General features: G+C 38.2%; 1 protein-coding gene across 2 annotated transcripts in view; it reads left to right on the top strand.

The window, feature by feature from the left end:
* kcnip4a (potassium voltage-gated channel interacting protein 4a) overlaps positions 1–16,022 on the top strand; it is a 154,754-nt gene that overhangs the window by 2,315 nt on the left and 136,417 nt on the right. The window contains exons 2-3 of one of the 2 annotated variants that reach the window (XM_014004359.1): positions 13,480–13,659; positions 14,275–14,434. The exons of the other annotated variant lie outside the window; for it this stretch is intronic. Of the exons in view, the coding sequence (XP_013859813.1) occupies positions 14,296–14,434 (139 nt within the window). The 5' untranslated portion in view covers positions 13,480–13,659; positions 14,275–14,295. The remainder of the gene's footprint in view (positions 1–13,479; positions 13,660–14,274; positions 14,435–16,022) is intronic. 2 annotated transcript variants of the gene reach the window in all.

The raw sequence follows: 16,022 nt of genomic DNA, 5'->3' as shown, positions 1-16,022 counted from the left end.
CATCAATTGTGTTGATAGATAAATAAATTACAGAACATTATTTTTTAATGTTTTTCATATTTGAAGCGGAGAGGAGCAGCGAGCGGACTGACCGGAGTAATCTCCAGTCAGTCTGCCTGGTGCCATTAATCGTATAAATCGTCAAGTGCCAAAAAGTAATCGATTAATGTTTGACGATTAATTGCACACGATACGATTATGCCCAACCCTACTGCCAAACTTCTCTTCCTATACTTTCCTCCCAAATGGTTAGTTTGTCTTGTTTGCTACCTATGCATAAAACAATACCCATAAAAAATATTTTAACCTAGGCTTAAGCTGATATACTGTGTTTATCCTTTGGTAAAGATGCCCTACACTTAGAATTTATTGTTCAGGTAAGCAGGCTGTCTATGTTAAAAATGAAATGTGAACTAATGCATGTTGATTTTATGCAATGAATATGGGCCTATTATATTAAGTAAGGTATTTTTTTCAGGAAGAAACTGTTTTATCTGCATTGACATCAACACTGACGTCATTTACAGTGTCAAATCTAACACAAGATCTGTGTTTTTGTGTTTTCTTCACTTCTCTGAAGTCTTGATCAGAGTAAAGCAACGGGGGGAAAAAACTGCTCCAAATCTGTCAGAAAGCAGAGCACAAAGGTTTGACATTTCTGGAAGAAAATGGACTTTTATGCAAGATTTGAAAGTTCTCTGTCTTTGTTAAAAAATAAAACAAAACAAACAAACAAAAAAAAAAACCCAACGAATAAAGGCTTGGTGAATATGAAATATTATGCAAGCAAATCTTTTGAAAGTCAAGTTAGTGACAAAGAGCACATTGTTTCAGGATTATTATACCTATTTTTAAATTTATTGACAGCTTCTCGAAAAGGTTTTTTTATTTATCTTGTTTTGCAGTCACATAAAGGTGCTCCAAATGGCTTTTAATTAGTTTAATTTTGGCATGTGTAGAAACAGGGTGAAGCATTTGGTGTATGTCCGTAAATACTGTTTAAATAAATCAGGCTTTTCCTTTTCAGTGGATTATTCCCAGTTTCAAATATCAAGTAGTTAAATTTGTGTGTGTGTTTATGAGAGAAAGCTTAATTACACCAGCCTGTATCCATGGTTTCTTTTGTTCCTGCTGTTCTTATGGCCGTTGTCTAATTGAGACAGCGATTTAAGGAACTAAAATAGTGACATATTGTCAGCACTAATATAACTGTCTTATTGAGTTTAGAGACTTGATGCAGAATAGCCACGGTGTGAAACGCTTGGGTTTCTAAATCAGAAATCATTATTCACTGTTGCTGCCAAAAACAAGCATTACATCTGAGCAGAAGGTTACTACATACAATAAATGCAAGTTTGGATGTTCTGTTTTTTTCAGTCTGATAAGTTAAGACTTAACTGTACTTTACCTGAATGGTACACGAGCTGACTGGGGCCTGGGTATATGGAACTGTAATTCATTGGGTTGAATAAAATGATTGCATAAAAATGTGAGGAACTAAAGCATCTTTTAAACACAATCCCTTCATTTCAGAGGCTCAAAAGTAATTGGACAGATTGTAAATAAAATGTTCTAGTAGTTGATTGAAAACCCTTTTGTTGTCAATGACTGCCTGAAGTTTTGAACTCACATCAGCAGACGCTGTGTTTCCTTCTTTTTAATGCTCTGCCCTTCACTGCAGYGGTTTTCAGTTGCTGTTTGTTTGTGGGCCTTTCTGTCTGAACTTTAGTCTTTAACAAGTGAAACGCTCAACTGGGTTGAGATCAGGGGACTGACTTGGCCATTCAAGAATATTCCACTTCTTTGCTTTAATAAACTCCTGGGTTGCTTTAGCTTTGTTTTGGGTCATTGTCCATCTGTAGTATGAAACGATGACCAATCAGTTTGGCTGCATTTGGCTGATCTGAGCACACAGTATGGCTTTGAATACCTCAGAGTTCATTCGGCTGCTTCTGTCCTGTGTCACATCATCAGTAAACACTAGTGACCCAGTGCCACTGGCAGCCATGCATGCCCAAGCCATCACTGCTCTGCTGTGTTTTGCAGATGGTGCTTTGGATCATGAGCTGTACCACACCTTCACCTACTTTTCTCTTTCCATCATTCTGGTAGAGGTTGATCTTGGTTTCATCTGTCCGAAGAATGTTCTTCCAGAACTGTGCTGGCTTTTTTTTTTTAATGTATTTTAACAAAGTCCAGTCTAGCCTTTTTATTCTTGATGCTTATGAGTGTCTTGCAGCGTGCAGTGAACCCTCTGTATTTACTTTSATGCAGTCGTCTGTTTATGGTAGATTTGGATATTGATACTTCTACCTCYTGGAGAGTGTTGTTCACTTGGTTGGCTGTTGTGCAGGGGTTTCTCTTCACAATGGAGATTATTCTGTGATCATCCACCACTGTTGTATTCCGCCCAGGGGTCAGATTTATAAAGGACTGCGTGGAAACCATACTAAAAGTGAACGTACGCCCAAAAGKCGAAAAYGACTTRYGCCAAAAAAAGAAAAAAAAATCAGGTTTATAAAACCGTGCGTACGCATGTTTCTGTGCATCTTTCCTTTATAGATCACAGCTTCACCTCAGAGTTTGCGCACAAGGTCCCGCCTCAGGTTCTACCCTCTACACGCCCACACTCAACCATAAACAGTCAAAGTACCTCATGAATGTTTGTATTTAAATCAGTCAGCTGATCAATATCAAAAGAAGCAATTGGGCGACTCAGACTCGCGCTCCGTCGTGCGTCTGGAGGAGGACAGGTGCTGACAGCTGCTCACGTGAACAGATTGTCTGTAATTGACACAGATTTTCCCTCATTTTGCTTTAGAGTAATCTAATGATTTTTATCAAAAATTTAGCTTCAAATTAATTTTCTTTCAGAGCCTGCAGGACGATAAAAACATCCATCCATCCATTTTCTGTACACGCTTATTCCTTTTCATGGTCACGTGGGTCACTGGTGCCCATATCCAGCAGTCACAGTGCGAGGGGTGGGGTACACCCTGGACAGGTCGCAAGTCCATCACAGGATAAAAACAATAAATAAAATAAAATAAGTCAGATAAAGTTAAGTTCACCGCTCTTCTCCCCCATCCTCCCCCTCCTGCCTGTTATCTGTGGCTGACCGTCTCCTCACCCCGACCCCGTGCACGTGTGAGAAATACGGACATTAAAAAGTGAATCTTTTATAACACATCCACGCTGACGAGGGCGCTCACACCCAAAGTATGACTATAACCAAGCTTTTTGCTGTCATGCTTCGCTGAAATGTCTCTTGTCGGGGAGGGGTCTGTGTGTCAGGGTCATGAGGAGGAAGGAGATGGATGGAGATGTGTGAACTTTTATTTAAGATTTAAGTTTTTTTTATTTCAAAGATCCTTACGGCTCAGCAGCAGAAGCATAAATTATACTGTTAAGAAAGCTAAAGTCTATCTAAAATCTGTTTGATTATGAAGGTAAATTAAATATCTGACAGTGATCATTACACAGTGTGGCTATAATTCCTCACGTCACCATCTGTGTCGCTAAAGTCGCAGCTTCCCATCTCCAAAATGAGCGTACGCATGGGTCAGAGCTGGCGTGAGGGACCGCACATTTTCACGTCAAGTTTGGATTTTATAAATCACAATCTTTGCATGAAAAGTGGCGTACGCAATTTTCTGGGCTCATTTTGTGCATACCCAAGCTTTATAAATCCGACCCCAGGTCTTTTTTCATTGATAAATTCACCTGTGCTTTTTCTTTCTCAGGATGTACCAAACTGTAGATTATGCCACTCCTAATATCGTAGCAATTTCTCAGATGTGTTTTGTCTGTTTTTGCAGCTTCAGGATGGCTTGTTTCACTTGCACGAAGAGCTCCTTTGACCGCGTATTTACTTCACAGCAAAACCTTCCAAATGCAAGCACCACACCTCGAATCAACTCCAGGCCTTTTATCTGCTGAAMTGAGAATGACATAACAAAGGGATTGCCCACACCTGTCCATGAAATAACCTTGGAGTCAATTGTCCAATTACTTTTGGTCCCTTTTAAAAACAGRGTGGCACATGTTAAGGAGCTGAAACTCCTAAAMCCTTCATCCAATTTTAATGTGGATACCCTCAAATGAAAGCTGAATGTCTGRACTTTATGKCCATGTACATTATATAACTATAACTTAGAATATGTTTCAGTAARCAGGTAAAAAGACAACATTTGTGTCAGTGTCCAAATACATATGGACCTAACTGTATAWATGCTTATCACTTCAACCATACATCAGAGATTCATCTTTTGGTAGATGATGCTTTCTGTGACCCTCTCCACCTGAAAAGATAGATTGCCCAGGATGACGTGCGTTTATAAACTTCTCATCGCTTTGGGAATCTGAAGCAGATTTTGTTTGCTTAAATTGCATCTTGTTTTGTTTTCCCGTCATATGGGACTGGGTGGGGAGCATCTGTTTGCATGGACCATCTGTCTTGGGACACAAGCCAGAGGGAAAAAACAAACAAGAATATGATAATTTAAAGAAAGGAAGAGTAATGAGGAGAAAAAAAGGACCAGAAAATGAACGGCGGACTTCATAGACTGAGTAGGACAAGAAAGAAAAGATCAGGAAGATACGGCAAATGTCGGCACTGTTTTGTTTGCTATACCTCTGGGGATTGTTGAACACAAGGTGCTTGTTTATGATAGAAAGGGGGAGAAAATAACCCCTTTTCAGGTTTGTTTTTACTCACAGTCTTGTTTATCCTACAGATTCACTCTGTTTGAAATCTTTTAGGACGCCAAACAGTGGAACTCATTGCCAACTGGTTAGCCACAAACGCTTTTCTTTACTTGTGTCAAGTTCACACTATAGATGGACGACATGGTCTAAATGAAGAAACGGTGGTTTCCTTATTTAGGTTTTTAAAATCTTTTCTTGTTTTAAAACGCGCAATGGTACCTGCTTGTTGGAAAACAGGATCTCATTAGTTTARTMTTCAAGTTGAAAGATTAAGAGTTCAGTCTGAGATCTACTGAATACAGCTGTCAAAACTGAAGTCCCCCTTAGTACTGTATGTTCACTGGTGTGCAGAAGGCCAAAAATGTAAAGATGAAATTTCCAGCTGTAGTTTGGGTTTATTTTATTGTGTATTTTATTTATTGCGAGTTCCATAGCACGTTTGTGTAATAATTCAGTCTGTAGCTTTTAGTGTGTGGGAACTTCTTTCTTTGTATACACAATAAAAACTACCAAATTTATCACCCGGCKTTGGATCAAATTTGGACTGAGCCGACCTTGTTTAGCAGGGATTGTGAATAATCTGTGATTAGATGACTAGCACCAATTAATAGACCTTTTTGCATTGCAAGAACTGGTCCTGGTCAGCCCAGGCTGGCCTAGTTTCAAGTCCCGGTTCAGTATGTTTGCATTAGCCCTTTATGTCCTAGTTCCACCCTGATTTCTGGAACCATAAGACCTGGGGTTCTGTCCGGGCTTCGCTGCTCGGCCCGATTTGATGTCAGCTACTTCTGCTCCTTGACTGGTTCACTGACCGGGGGGTTACGTCGCACAGCTGAGATGAACTTAATGTGAATTGTTTGCAGCGACTGTAATGTTTAGGGGTTTTTTCACATAAGTTTATATACACAACAACAGTAGCTAGCTACTAAACAACAACAAGCTAGCGCCAGCGTATAATAAAGCAGGGCCCACGGGGGTGGGCTGAGCTGAGCCTTACAATGCAAAAATGCCAGGAACCCTAACTCGGTCTAGTGTAAAACAAAAGCATTAACAAAGCCTTGATTGGTAAGTTATATCTTTTGTGAAGCTTTAATTGCACTTTACCTTCATGAAAAATACMTAATCAAGCCCATTCTTGACCTGTTGTGATTAAAATCTTGCTGAAACTAAATAGATTCTATTTTAGATGAAAGCATATAAAAGGTTAGARTGACTTTATTTTTCTCCCAAGAACTTCTTGATGAAATGGTGTCGGTGCTGAACATCATGCAGGCCATATGTGGAGGCTGGCCTGGCATGAGCAGCCAACTGGAAGGCCCATCTGTCTGTCTTTATCGGCCCAGTAGGAGGGTGGCTCAGAAGCCTTTTCTAGGGATCAGTTCCTTCCAAAATTGACGTCCTACAGGGTCCTGCCAGTACTTAATATAGCCTCCGTAAACAACACAATACTAAACATATCTTTCATTCCWTCTGGAGGTTATGACATGTAGAGCACACAAACACAYGTGCAGCAACATAACTAGGTTTGGACTAAAAATTGATTGAGGAAGAGCAGCAATGTGGGTCGAATAATTACTCACACAGGCCTTCGTTGCACTTCGTGTGAAACACTGCCACCCAGTGGTTAAATGAGAGAAAATGTAAAACTTGATAGAAAGTGATGAACTGATGTGTAAATACAACTGGTTACCTGATTCAACCCAGTTCAAGAGCTTTTGAAGACAAGTGACTTTAGAAAGCACAATTTTCTATATTTTAATCATACAGATACTGCTACATTTTGTTGTGGTAGTAGCAGAGGGTTATTAAAACATAAACAGACAGTTCGTTTGTTAACATTTATGATTTTAGTTTAAAACAACATCATGGAAAGCAGTGGACATTAGCTGGCCGGTTTGCCCTTTTTCGTGCCTGCCAGTTGTTTTATTTTTCAGAGTGAGTGGCCTTGTTCTTGGAACAATTATAGATGTCAGGTAAGTATCCCGATAAGCCTGCATTAGTTGAGCGCTGAGGAGTAATTTGGCCCTCGTTTAATGACCTGAAAATTAAGAGCGTCTCCTGAGAAAGTGAAAGTCACCTTACAACCTAAAGCGGGCGATAAGCTCTACTCTTTTGTGTGCTCAACCATCACAGTGACACGCATCCTTACACAGAAAGTGGCCCCCGGATCCCTCCGGGCGCTTGAATAGTCACCGGCACCGAGTGTGTACACACTGACCGATAAAGACCCGCTGTTATCTTCAGATGGCAGGCGCTGCAGCTGAATAATTTATGGGAGCATTCCAACAGTTTTATGGAGAAAACGACACACTCACTGTGTACAGGGAAAAGGTTTGTGTGCGTGTGTGTAAGTGAGGGGGTCATTTCACTCCACTCAAATGTCTTTAACAGTACGATTTGTTTGACATAATAGGTTTTAATATTGAAAACGACCATAAAAACAAAATGAGGAAAAGCTAAACAATTGCACTGAACCGATGTACTGTACATGCCATTCATTTAGATTAGTCCAAGATTTCTGTAAATTACCACACACACAAGGACTGCTTATTTGTAACAGCAACAGTAACACACTTTTACTAGTATGACTAAAATTAATGCATGCTAAGAAGTTGTTCATAAGTCTTATTAGCCTTGGACTCCACGTTTTATTCAGGTAAATCTGTTTTCTGTGTCAGAAAAACCCACCCCAGACATGAAAGCTTTTTTTGATCCGATCCTAAGAATAAGGTAATGTGGGATCTCATTCACATGGTGTCTTTCTCAGTATGTGCTGCGAAGGACTCTCAGCTACAATCACATCAAATTTTAGTTAGATTTTTTTCATTCCCACCGAAAATCAACTTTCTAACAAACTGTTAAAGGAAATCAATTGTCGTAAATAACATTTCAGTATATATTTTTTTATAAATTATGTTATAAAATAATGAACAGTTTCAATTTTAAGATAATGATTTAAGACATTTATAAGATTATCCGTTTTAAATGGATTTGGGGTTTTACCACCTAATGTGTTGTCTCTGTGTCGAGCTTTGTTTCTGTTTCCGTCACATTTTAATATTAGCATTCATAACATTAGCATTCATGCTAACCATATTTCACATCATCTCCTACAGTTCTCTGGATTTGAGAATTCACCAACAGTTCTCTGAAAAACCTGGCCATTATTGTCCCAGAAGCCGCCAGAAGCAACTCGTCAAAATAAAAGCCGTAACACACAACTGTTTAGTGCAATGACTTGTAATTTACATGTTGATTTAATTTACCTCCTGTATCACAGGACCTGCAGTGTGAGGATTGCAGAAACATACATTGCAAAGACAATACTCAATGTATCGTGCATTCCTCAAAAACTGSTTTTGTAAAACCACGTCAACCAACTGGTGGTACAAAATGATTAAATCAAAAGAAGCCATTCAAAACAAAGTTCTGACTGCTCTGTTTACTAAGTTTTAGCMACTTCTCCTAAGAACTACTGCATTGCAGTTTCTTTATTCCTCAGGGCCGTCCCCCCCTGTGTTCAGCTAATCAACACTTTGGGGGACAAAGACCCAGTCGATGTGAGACACTGACAGCCAGCTCTCGATGCACAGCCCTCTGTGTGTCTTCTGACTGCCAGCTGACCCAGGAACACCGTTCTCATCAACTTCATGTTGAACCTGGGAAGAAATGACCCACAGAGAGAAGCAGTTTATTTCAACCGATTGCAGTAGAGAATAATGAGTGCTCTGCTTTATGGCTCCCAACAGTGCAGGGTTGTAACTCAGTTCTGCAGTGGCTGGAGCCAGTTTTTCTCTGTGTGTTTTTAAAGTTTAGGTCTGGGGAAAAGATGAGGCAACACTTTAAGTTTACACATCCTGACTGTGATGTTTCTACTTCTGTTCCTACTTTCCTGCTCACACTTTTTATTGTACAGGACTAAAATAGGCATGAAGTATTTCCCTTAACTATTAACACATTACATCTAGTACAAAGATGTTAAAACAAATCAGTTGTCTTTTAAATAACATTTCAATATATTTTTATAAATTATGTTTTAAAATAACAGTAGAAAACAAAAACAAACTACATGTTATGTAATGTTATGTATATAGATTTACCCGATGGTTGTCAGAACTTGTTTTTAAAAATTTAAGACAGAGACTTATTTTAATGAGTTAAATTTTTATTTCAGTTCTCTTGACATCTTATTTTGATATTTTGTAGACAGTAATAAAATCTGCAACTTGTAGATTGTGTTATAATTATTGGGGCATCCCAGTACCAGTTTTTCTCAGAGTACATTCACTTCAGTTTGGGTACTTGCCGATACAGAGTACTTACTGAGTTGGAACTTAAACATTATACAGTGTAAGTAAAAAAAATTACTTAGAATCTGGTACTAAATCAGATGCATATCTAATGTTTTTCTGTGGTCATGTTGCATTTCATCCGACTTACATCTTTGGTTTGGGGATATGCAGATTGATCCAAATAATTATGATGATGATACTAACCTCAAGACATGCTTTTTAAATCTTGTAACTCCTCACATCTTCAGCTACAGAACAGTAGTTCAGTTGTTTCGTCTTTAATTTTCCGTGTCCTGGACGACTGAGGATCAACAGAAACTTATGATCATAAAGTTTGTGTCAGACTGTGTTGATGATAAATTCACTGGATCAGCACTTCAGTTAGTTGTACTAAAGCATTTCACTTTGTTAAACAACAACTTCAGAAGCAACATGCTAACATGTAGCATCCTGTTTTTTCTGTAAACAGGGCTCAGATGTCACTTCATCTTCTGCGCATGGGAGACRCATCGATGTCATAAAGCAGTGGTTCCCAAACTTCAAATTTTGACCCACAAAAAACCAACAGCAGAGACCTGTGCCCTCTGCTGTTCTCAGTTGATAAATATTGTTTTCATGTCAAATAAATAAGAGCATATCATTTATTATGCTATTTTTGTCTATTTTAAGTACACTAATTTTATTATTCTGTAACAACAATGGCAGAAAAGTACATAGTTGTAATTTTTCTTTGTGTAATTAATTCAGAAAATATTTTCAGGATCCCACTGTGGGTCCCGACCCCAACTTTGGGAACCACTGGTCTAATAGAGGGCATATTTAAAACAGGAATGTCCATGTGAATGAATGAATGAATGAATGAATGAATGAATGAATGAATGAATGAATGAATGGTATCTGTTCTGGGAATTGGGGCATTTTGAGCAAGTACGGTACTTGTGAAAAGGCTAGCATCGGGTCCGATACTGGTATCGCTTTCAGGACACCACTAATAATTATTTGTGTTATGGCAACATTTATCTAACAAAGACAGAAATACATGGTCCAAGAATGAAAGTACTCCGTGAGATGATCAGCTGAGTTTTATTGCAACAACAGGAAACACAGAGAACAACCTTCCCTGTCTCTGTGCCTCTGCTTCTCTGTCACTCCACCCTGTCCACTGTCTCACCCAACTGTGTCCACCGTCCACTGTGTCACTCACTCGAGAGGCCTCATATATATATTAACAAACACCATTATGTCAACGATTTGATACAAGGTCAACAGAAAACACAAAGATAAACACAAGTGATATCAAAGAATGACTGTTGTTAGCAAATCTTGTTCTGACTTTAATCATYCTRTCTGCAGRTGAACAGCATRTCATGAAAATCTRGGTCATTTAAGGATGTCATGAATTACTGGCTTAAACACAAAAGTATTAGTTCTGTTACAATTTGGATATAGGCAAAATTTATATTTTACTGTTTTATTTTCACTCTAACCCTGACCATTCACATTAGCTGGGAGCAGTAAAATCAGATGGTAAACTCTGTTCAGTCCGTTTTATTTGGAGAAGATTTAAGAAGATAATAGAGGTGAGGACTTTTATTTCACCTCAGGATAACGCTGTTGGGCAGAAACCACTTAGCTACGGATAATGTTTTCTTTAATGATCCTCTGTGTTATCCTTTCAAGGTTTTATGGAAATGCAGAGCTTGGTTCGGATAAACTCTATTGTCCTAAATGTGCGTCTTCCATCATGTACTGCAGGGTCATTAATACTGTTTGGGTYTATAAAATAACCAACAAAACTTTTGGCTCAAAAAGTCTCGCAMTCTTAATGAGAAAGATGTCTGCAGCAGTCACAGTGGTGTTTCTATAGTATTTAGTGGAAGAAACACTAAAACAAAAACAAATAATTCATTCTTGAACATTTTGTTAATAAGTTTTTTTCAACTTAACTGAAATTTTGTAGCMTCTGAATGTTTTTGTTTGGAGAAATCTAACATAAATGGTTTCACAAACTGATGTGATCTCATTTAAATTTCATTCTTTTCTGTTTTTACTCCACATTTATGAGATGTTTAGAGCTTTTTCTCRGTTCTTGGTAGAATTTTTGCGGCAAAGCAGTGTAACCATTTATTACTGCAGAGCATAATTCAGCTTTAAAACACATGAAAACGTCTTCCCACTGCAGGTTTCTTGCAAACCAGAAGATATTTCGTATTTTCAGTTCTCCAGCATGCCGCTTGAAAGTCCGATCGTAAATTGTAACACGTCCTTTCCCCACCTGCTGTCTGAATTGATTTTAAAATACATCTATAACCGGTTTGTGTTACAGTGGAGATGGAATCTTTGCATTTAAAAAGGATCCTTCAGCTCACGCATGTTTTTTCTACGATCCACACTGCACCTAAAAGGCTGCAGCAGCTAATGTGTGGATTGGATTTCAGTAATTTTATTTGGCTTTAGCTGCCCAGCTTACTGAGATAATGACTTGTGACCGCTCCTCCACCTCTTCCCCACTGACATTGATCTGTGCTTCATTTTAGTGGGTGTGATATGTGTGGCATGCTCGAATGGCTGTGACGATAAAACATGACAAAAGCAGCTTGTCATGGCCTGCAGCTTTAAAGGCTATGTTTCTTCAAAATGTATCAATAAATTTGATGAATACAAATCTTTACAATTGTTTGATTTTATTACCTGGCTCCTAACTTCAACATGTAACCTTTTCTTTTACCTTTTCGTAGTTAAGTTGGGACTTTTTAACATAAAAAATCAGATTATGTGACTATTTTGGCTTTAATTTTCTATTTTTTCGCTCATTGCTTGTATGAAACTCTTTATAATTTGATAGACAAAGTTTTGAAGCATTTGTCAATCAGTCATGATTGAAAAACTGAAGACTGTTKGATTTTGATCAGCAGCAGGGTGATTGATGAACTCTCATGCTTTGCATTGTTTTCATCTGCTCCATATTTTGACKTTGAGTTTGACTTGAGTGTCGAGGCCCCCACCAGGTCTCTGAAGGTGGTCTTAAATATCRGTGAACAGTGGCCGTGACTATCAAATGCTGCTTTGCCGTAAATAATTCAGTATTGGTGACAGTTGTCAGGCCTTTCCCCTCCGGATTGGGGTGAGCCTTATCTAATTTCTTACACCACCAAACAAGATATATCCATGCATCCATTCATTAGCCCGCGTGCCACAATGGAGCGACTAATCTGTTGGCTCCGTTCAGTTATGAGTGTGCCGCAGCCTGCTGAGAAAACATGGCTTTACTCCCAGTTCTTCGTCCAGCCCCWAAGATGATGAAGTCTTCATCATCTTAGGGGAGGCGATTAGATGGAGACATGTCTGCTTAGGTGCAACCATTTATGYAGGTGCAGGATTTAATGTTGGGTGTATTTAAATAAGCTTAGGCTCATTTAGCCACTGGCCAGGTACAAGATCATATACGTATAATGTCAAGACACTTTGAACCTGTATTGTACATTGAAATGGAAATAATGAAAGTGCAGTCAATACTAATGTTGCTAATTTATTAAWAACCTGAGTAAACATGCATTATCACCTTCATACTCCACAAACTCCATCAAAGTTAAATATTTAGAAGCATTTTGCTTTAAGCGTGTTGTGATGTACCGAGTCAGAGCCACGGGTTTTATTTCTTGATCATGGTTAATTTTGAAAATCAGAGTTTATGAACACAATTGTAGGGCTTACTGTGAGAACAGATCAAATCATCTCAACTTTCAGATATTTGTAGCATATTTTCACAGCTTTGGTCTGATGTAAGTGAAAAACACCACGTTAAACAGGACAYATCCTGCTATAAATCCACTTTTTTGTCATTGAATACATTTTGTTGTGTATTTGGAGYCTCTAGGAGTGCAGAAACCTTGAATTTAGTTTCTCCTGGTGCTGTGTGTCTTTATATTGTGTTTGAGTTGTTTTTTCAGTCAGATCAGTTTTCTCTATTTTCWATCACATTTTCTGAACCATTACATCAAAATATTTGCTGCAGAACTTTTAAATATAGTTCCCACGAACTGATTTTGTGAACCTGTAAACACTAACTGATTGATTTTTTTAGATGTGAAAGAGGTTAAATGGACTCATGTTAGAACAAAATGTTACACGTTTTTCAGTCTTTCAGTGTTCAAAGAGTACCACACTCCTTTTTTTATTAAATGACTGCAATGGAAATGTTTGGGACTTTTGAGAAAGTTCCTCTTCAAAAAACTGGAAAACAAAACCATCATTTGTCTTTACTTTAAAGTTTTTGCACATGTAGGTAATCTGCCTAAATTCGTAGTTGAAGGTGATTATTATATTAAGGGTTTTTAAGAGTTTTGTGAGTTTTTCGGGCGGCTTACGAAGGCTGATCAAAGAGCCACCGACACCTCGGACACTTCAATAACTCGTCTTTTAACTTGAAGCCACAGCGACTCAGCAAGTGTCTCTCTCTCTCTCTCTCCCATTCATGCAGGCTCTGCTTCACAGAGCAACACCCACCCCCACCTCGCTCTCCCTCCTCCTCCACCTCCTCCTACCATCCCCTGTTACACTCTGTTGATCAGCTCAGGAAAGGGAAAATGATTGTGTGAAACCTGAGGATCACTTGCTGACTGAGGAGGCAGAGCGAGCGCGCGTCGTGTTTTACCTCGAGGTAAGCCTATGCCAGAAGGAAACCGGTGATGAATGTTAATTTTTTTCCTTTAGTTTCTTTACATTGAATGGTAAATATTTGTAATCAGAGCAGCTCTGCAGTCTGAGCAGTTGAATGAATGTGTTTGAAAGTTGTGATCCTAAAATTTTAGCCTTGAGGATCATTTGGTTTTATTCAGCACTGTTAATACCTCTTTTAAAACATTTGTTTTTAGGATGTCTAAAATTGCAAAACGTTTTAACTGGTCTAATTAGAAAATCTGGTAATGTGACRTGTGTTTTATGGTTTGCATTAAAACAATAAAACCAGCACTAATCATACATCTTGAAACTTCAGCTCAGTTGTATAAGACGAACATTTCCCAGTTCAAAAAGGGCACATTAAAATGTCCTGAATATTATGTTTATGCATAGCTGAGGGTAAAAATGTCACGAATTAGCATATGCCTTGACTTTTGACCATTCTGCACGCTACTATCCTTATTTCTGCATTAATGTTACCAGCAGCTGSAAAAAGGTCACCAGAGTTCTGAGGCTGTTAATAAKGCAGTTAATCTTATTAGCAGTTGAATTTGAAGTGTTTAATGTTCATTTAAACGGCTCCTGTTTTTGATAGATACAGTAGTACCAGCCAGGCATGTGCACACCAACGAAGAGAGTGCAGGGAAGGCAGGACCCGCAGAACTTCCGTAAACACCACTGCTTCTCCAAGAAAGTCCTCCTTAACTGTTGGCTGGTGCGGCGCATCATCGCCTGGGCCTCCCCCAACCCTAAAGGTACAAAAGTCTCAGTTATTCTTACAAACCAACCAAAAAACAAACACATTTTTACATGAGAATATATATTTAATGCTAATCATATATAATTTGTAGATAAAAATGCAATTTTAAAAATATTCAGGGCAAACTGCAACCAACTTTTCGATACATTTATTTATTATTAACCTTTATTTAAACAGCCTATTATGTAAGTCACGAAAATGGTTGCGCTTTAAATTATAGCAGTAAAAATGTCTTAAACGTCATGTCTATCAACACAATTTAAAACTCATTCATGTGCTTTAACTTAAGGAATAGAATAATTTATATTTCCTTGAACAGAATCTGATCTGAACTGACTAGKCACTGAGGACTGAATTTATTTCACTTTGAACCTCAAACAGTATTGATTTTTACTCTGGTTGTATCTTTATAAGACAGCAAGCAGAACCTTGTTACAGATGTCKGAGCACAGAGCTTATAGAAATACTTTCTATATGGGAAAATTCCTTTCCTTCTATAGAGAATGAAAAAGTTTTAAATTAAATTGGACAGTTTTTTGGACTCACTGACATAAATGTGGTAAAGTTGATATGTCTAAATAGCATTTTCCCTCATGGTTAATGCTTCAGTGGTTATCTTCAAAGTTATGTTGTTTTTTATAGTGTTTTATTTTTTCTTATTTCATGGTAAAGCTGATTGCTTACATCGATGGAATAAAATGTTAGTAGTTTGTGTTGTACTTTCTGTTTATTACACCGTTTTATTCCATTTTTGTCTCTTTTTTTTATATCTCAGCAGTGTGCCAATTATTACCATAAAACCTGGAGCTCTTTGTCACAGACAGATGCTCACCCATTCTGGTGGAACTTGTTAGCTGTTAAGATAAATGGGTCAGCTTAATAAAACCTAATGAATATCACTACACCTGAAAAAAAAAGTAAACTGTTTTTATAACAAATATAAAATGTTCATTTTCATTTTGTTTTTAAATAGTTTGGTGTCAGCAGTGCAGGTGCAGATTCTAAATCCCACAATCAGTCCCGTTATTTATTTTTCTCACCGGTCGCCTTTGGTTGGCTCTTCATAACCCAATATCAGTTTGTGCGAGCGCACCTGCAAAGCTGTCGTTCGGATCTATTTCTCTGTTAATGTGAGCTGGCAACAACAGCTGGAGCTGCAGCAGGTGTTTCTGTCAGCCAGCTTAGTATTAGACTTTCACTCCTCCTGACTTTTCTCATTGAAACTATACGGCTGTCTCAGATTTAACTGCCTTTTTTATCTGCAGGTAGCAGAAAATGATAATGTGACTCACTATATTGCAAAAAAATAATAATTCAGCTATCTCAGGTATTCTCAGAGCAGTAAAAAAACAACTTTTACAGTAATTTTCCATTTTTCTTGGACAGCATATGTTCCTCTTGTGTCTTCTCATGAGGTGGTGCCTTATATTAATGACATTACCCCCCAGTGTTGCTCAAAATAACCTCTCAGCATGCAGATGATCATACCATAAACCTGCCAGGTGGCTGCGTGGCCCTCTGGATCCAGAAAATGAAGATACTCAATAAAGTGGGAGTGTTTTTAAAATTTAAAAAAATCTAAA

The sequence above is a fragment of the Austrofundulus limnaeus genome, unplaced genomic scaffold (assembly GCF_001266775.1).
Source record: "Austrofundulus limnaeus strain Quisiro unplaced genomic scaffold, Austrofundulus_limnaeus-1.0 Scaffold23, whole genome shotgun sequence".
NCBI classification, from domain to species: domain Eukaryota; kingdom Metazoa; phylum Chordata; class Actinopteri; order Cyprinodontiformes; family Rivulidae; genus Austrofundulus; species Austrofundulus limnaeus.
This window is presented reverse-complemented; position numbering and strand designations above follow the sequence as displayed.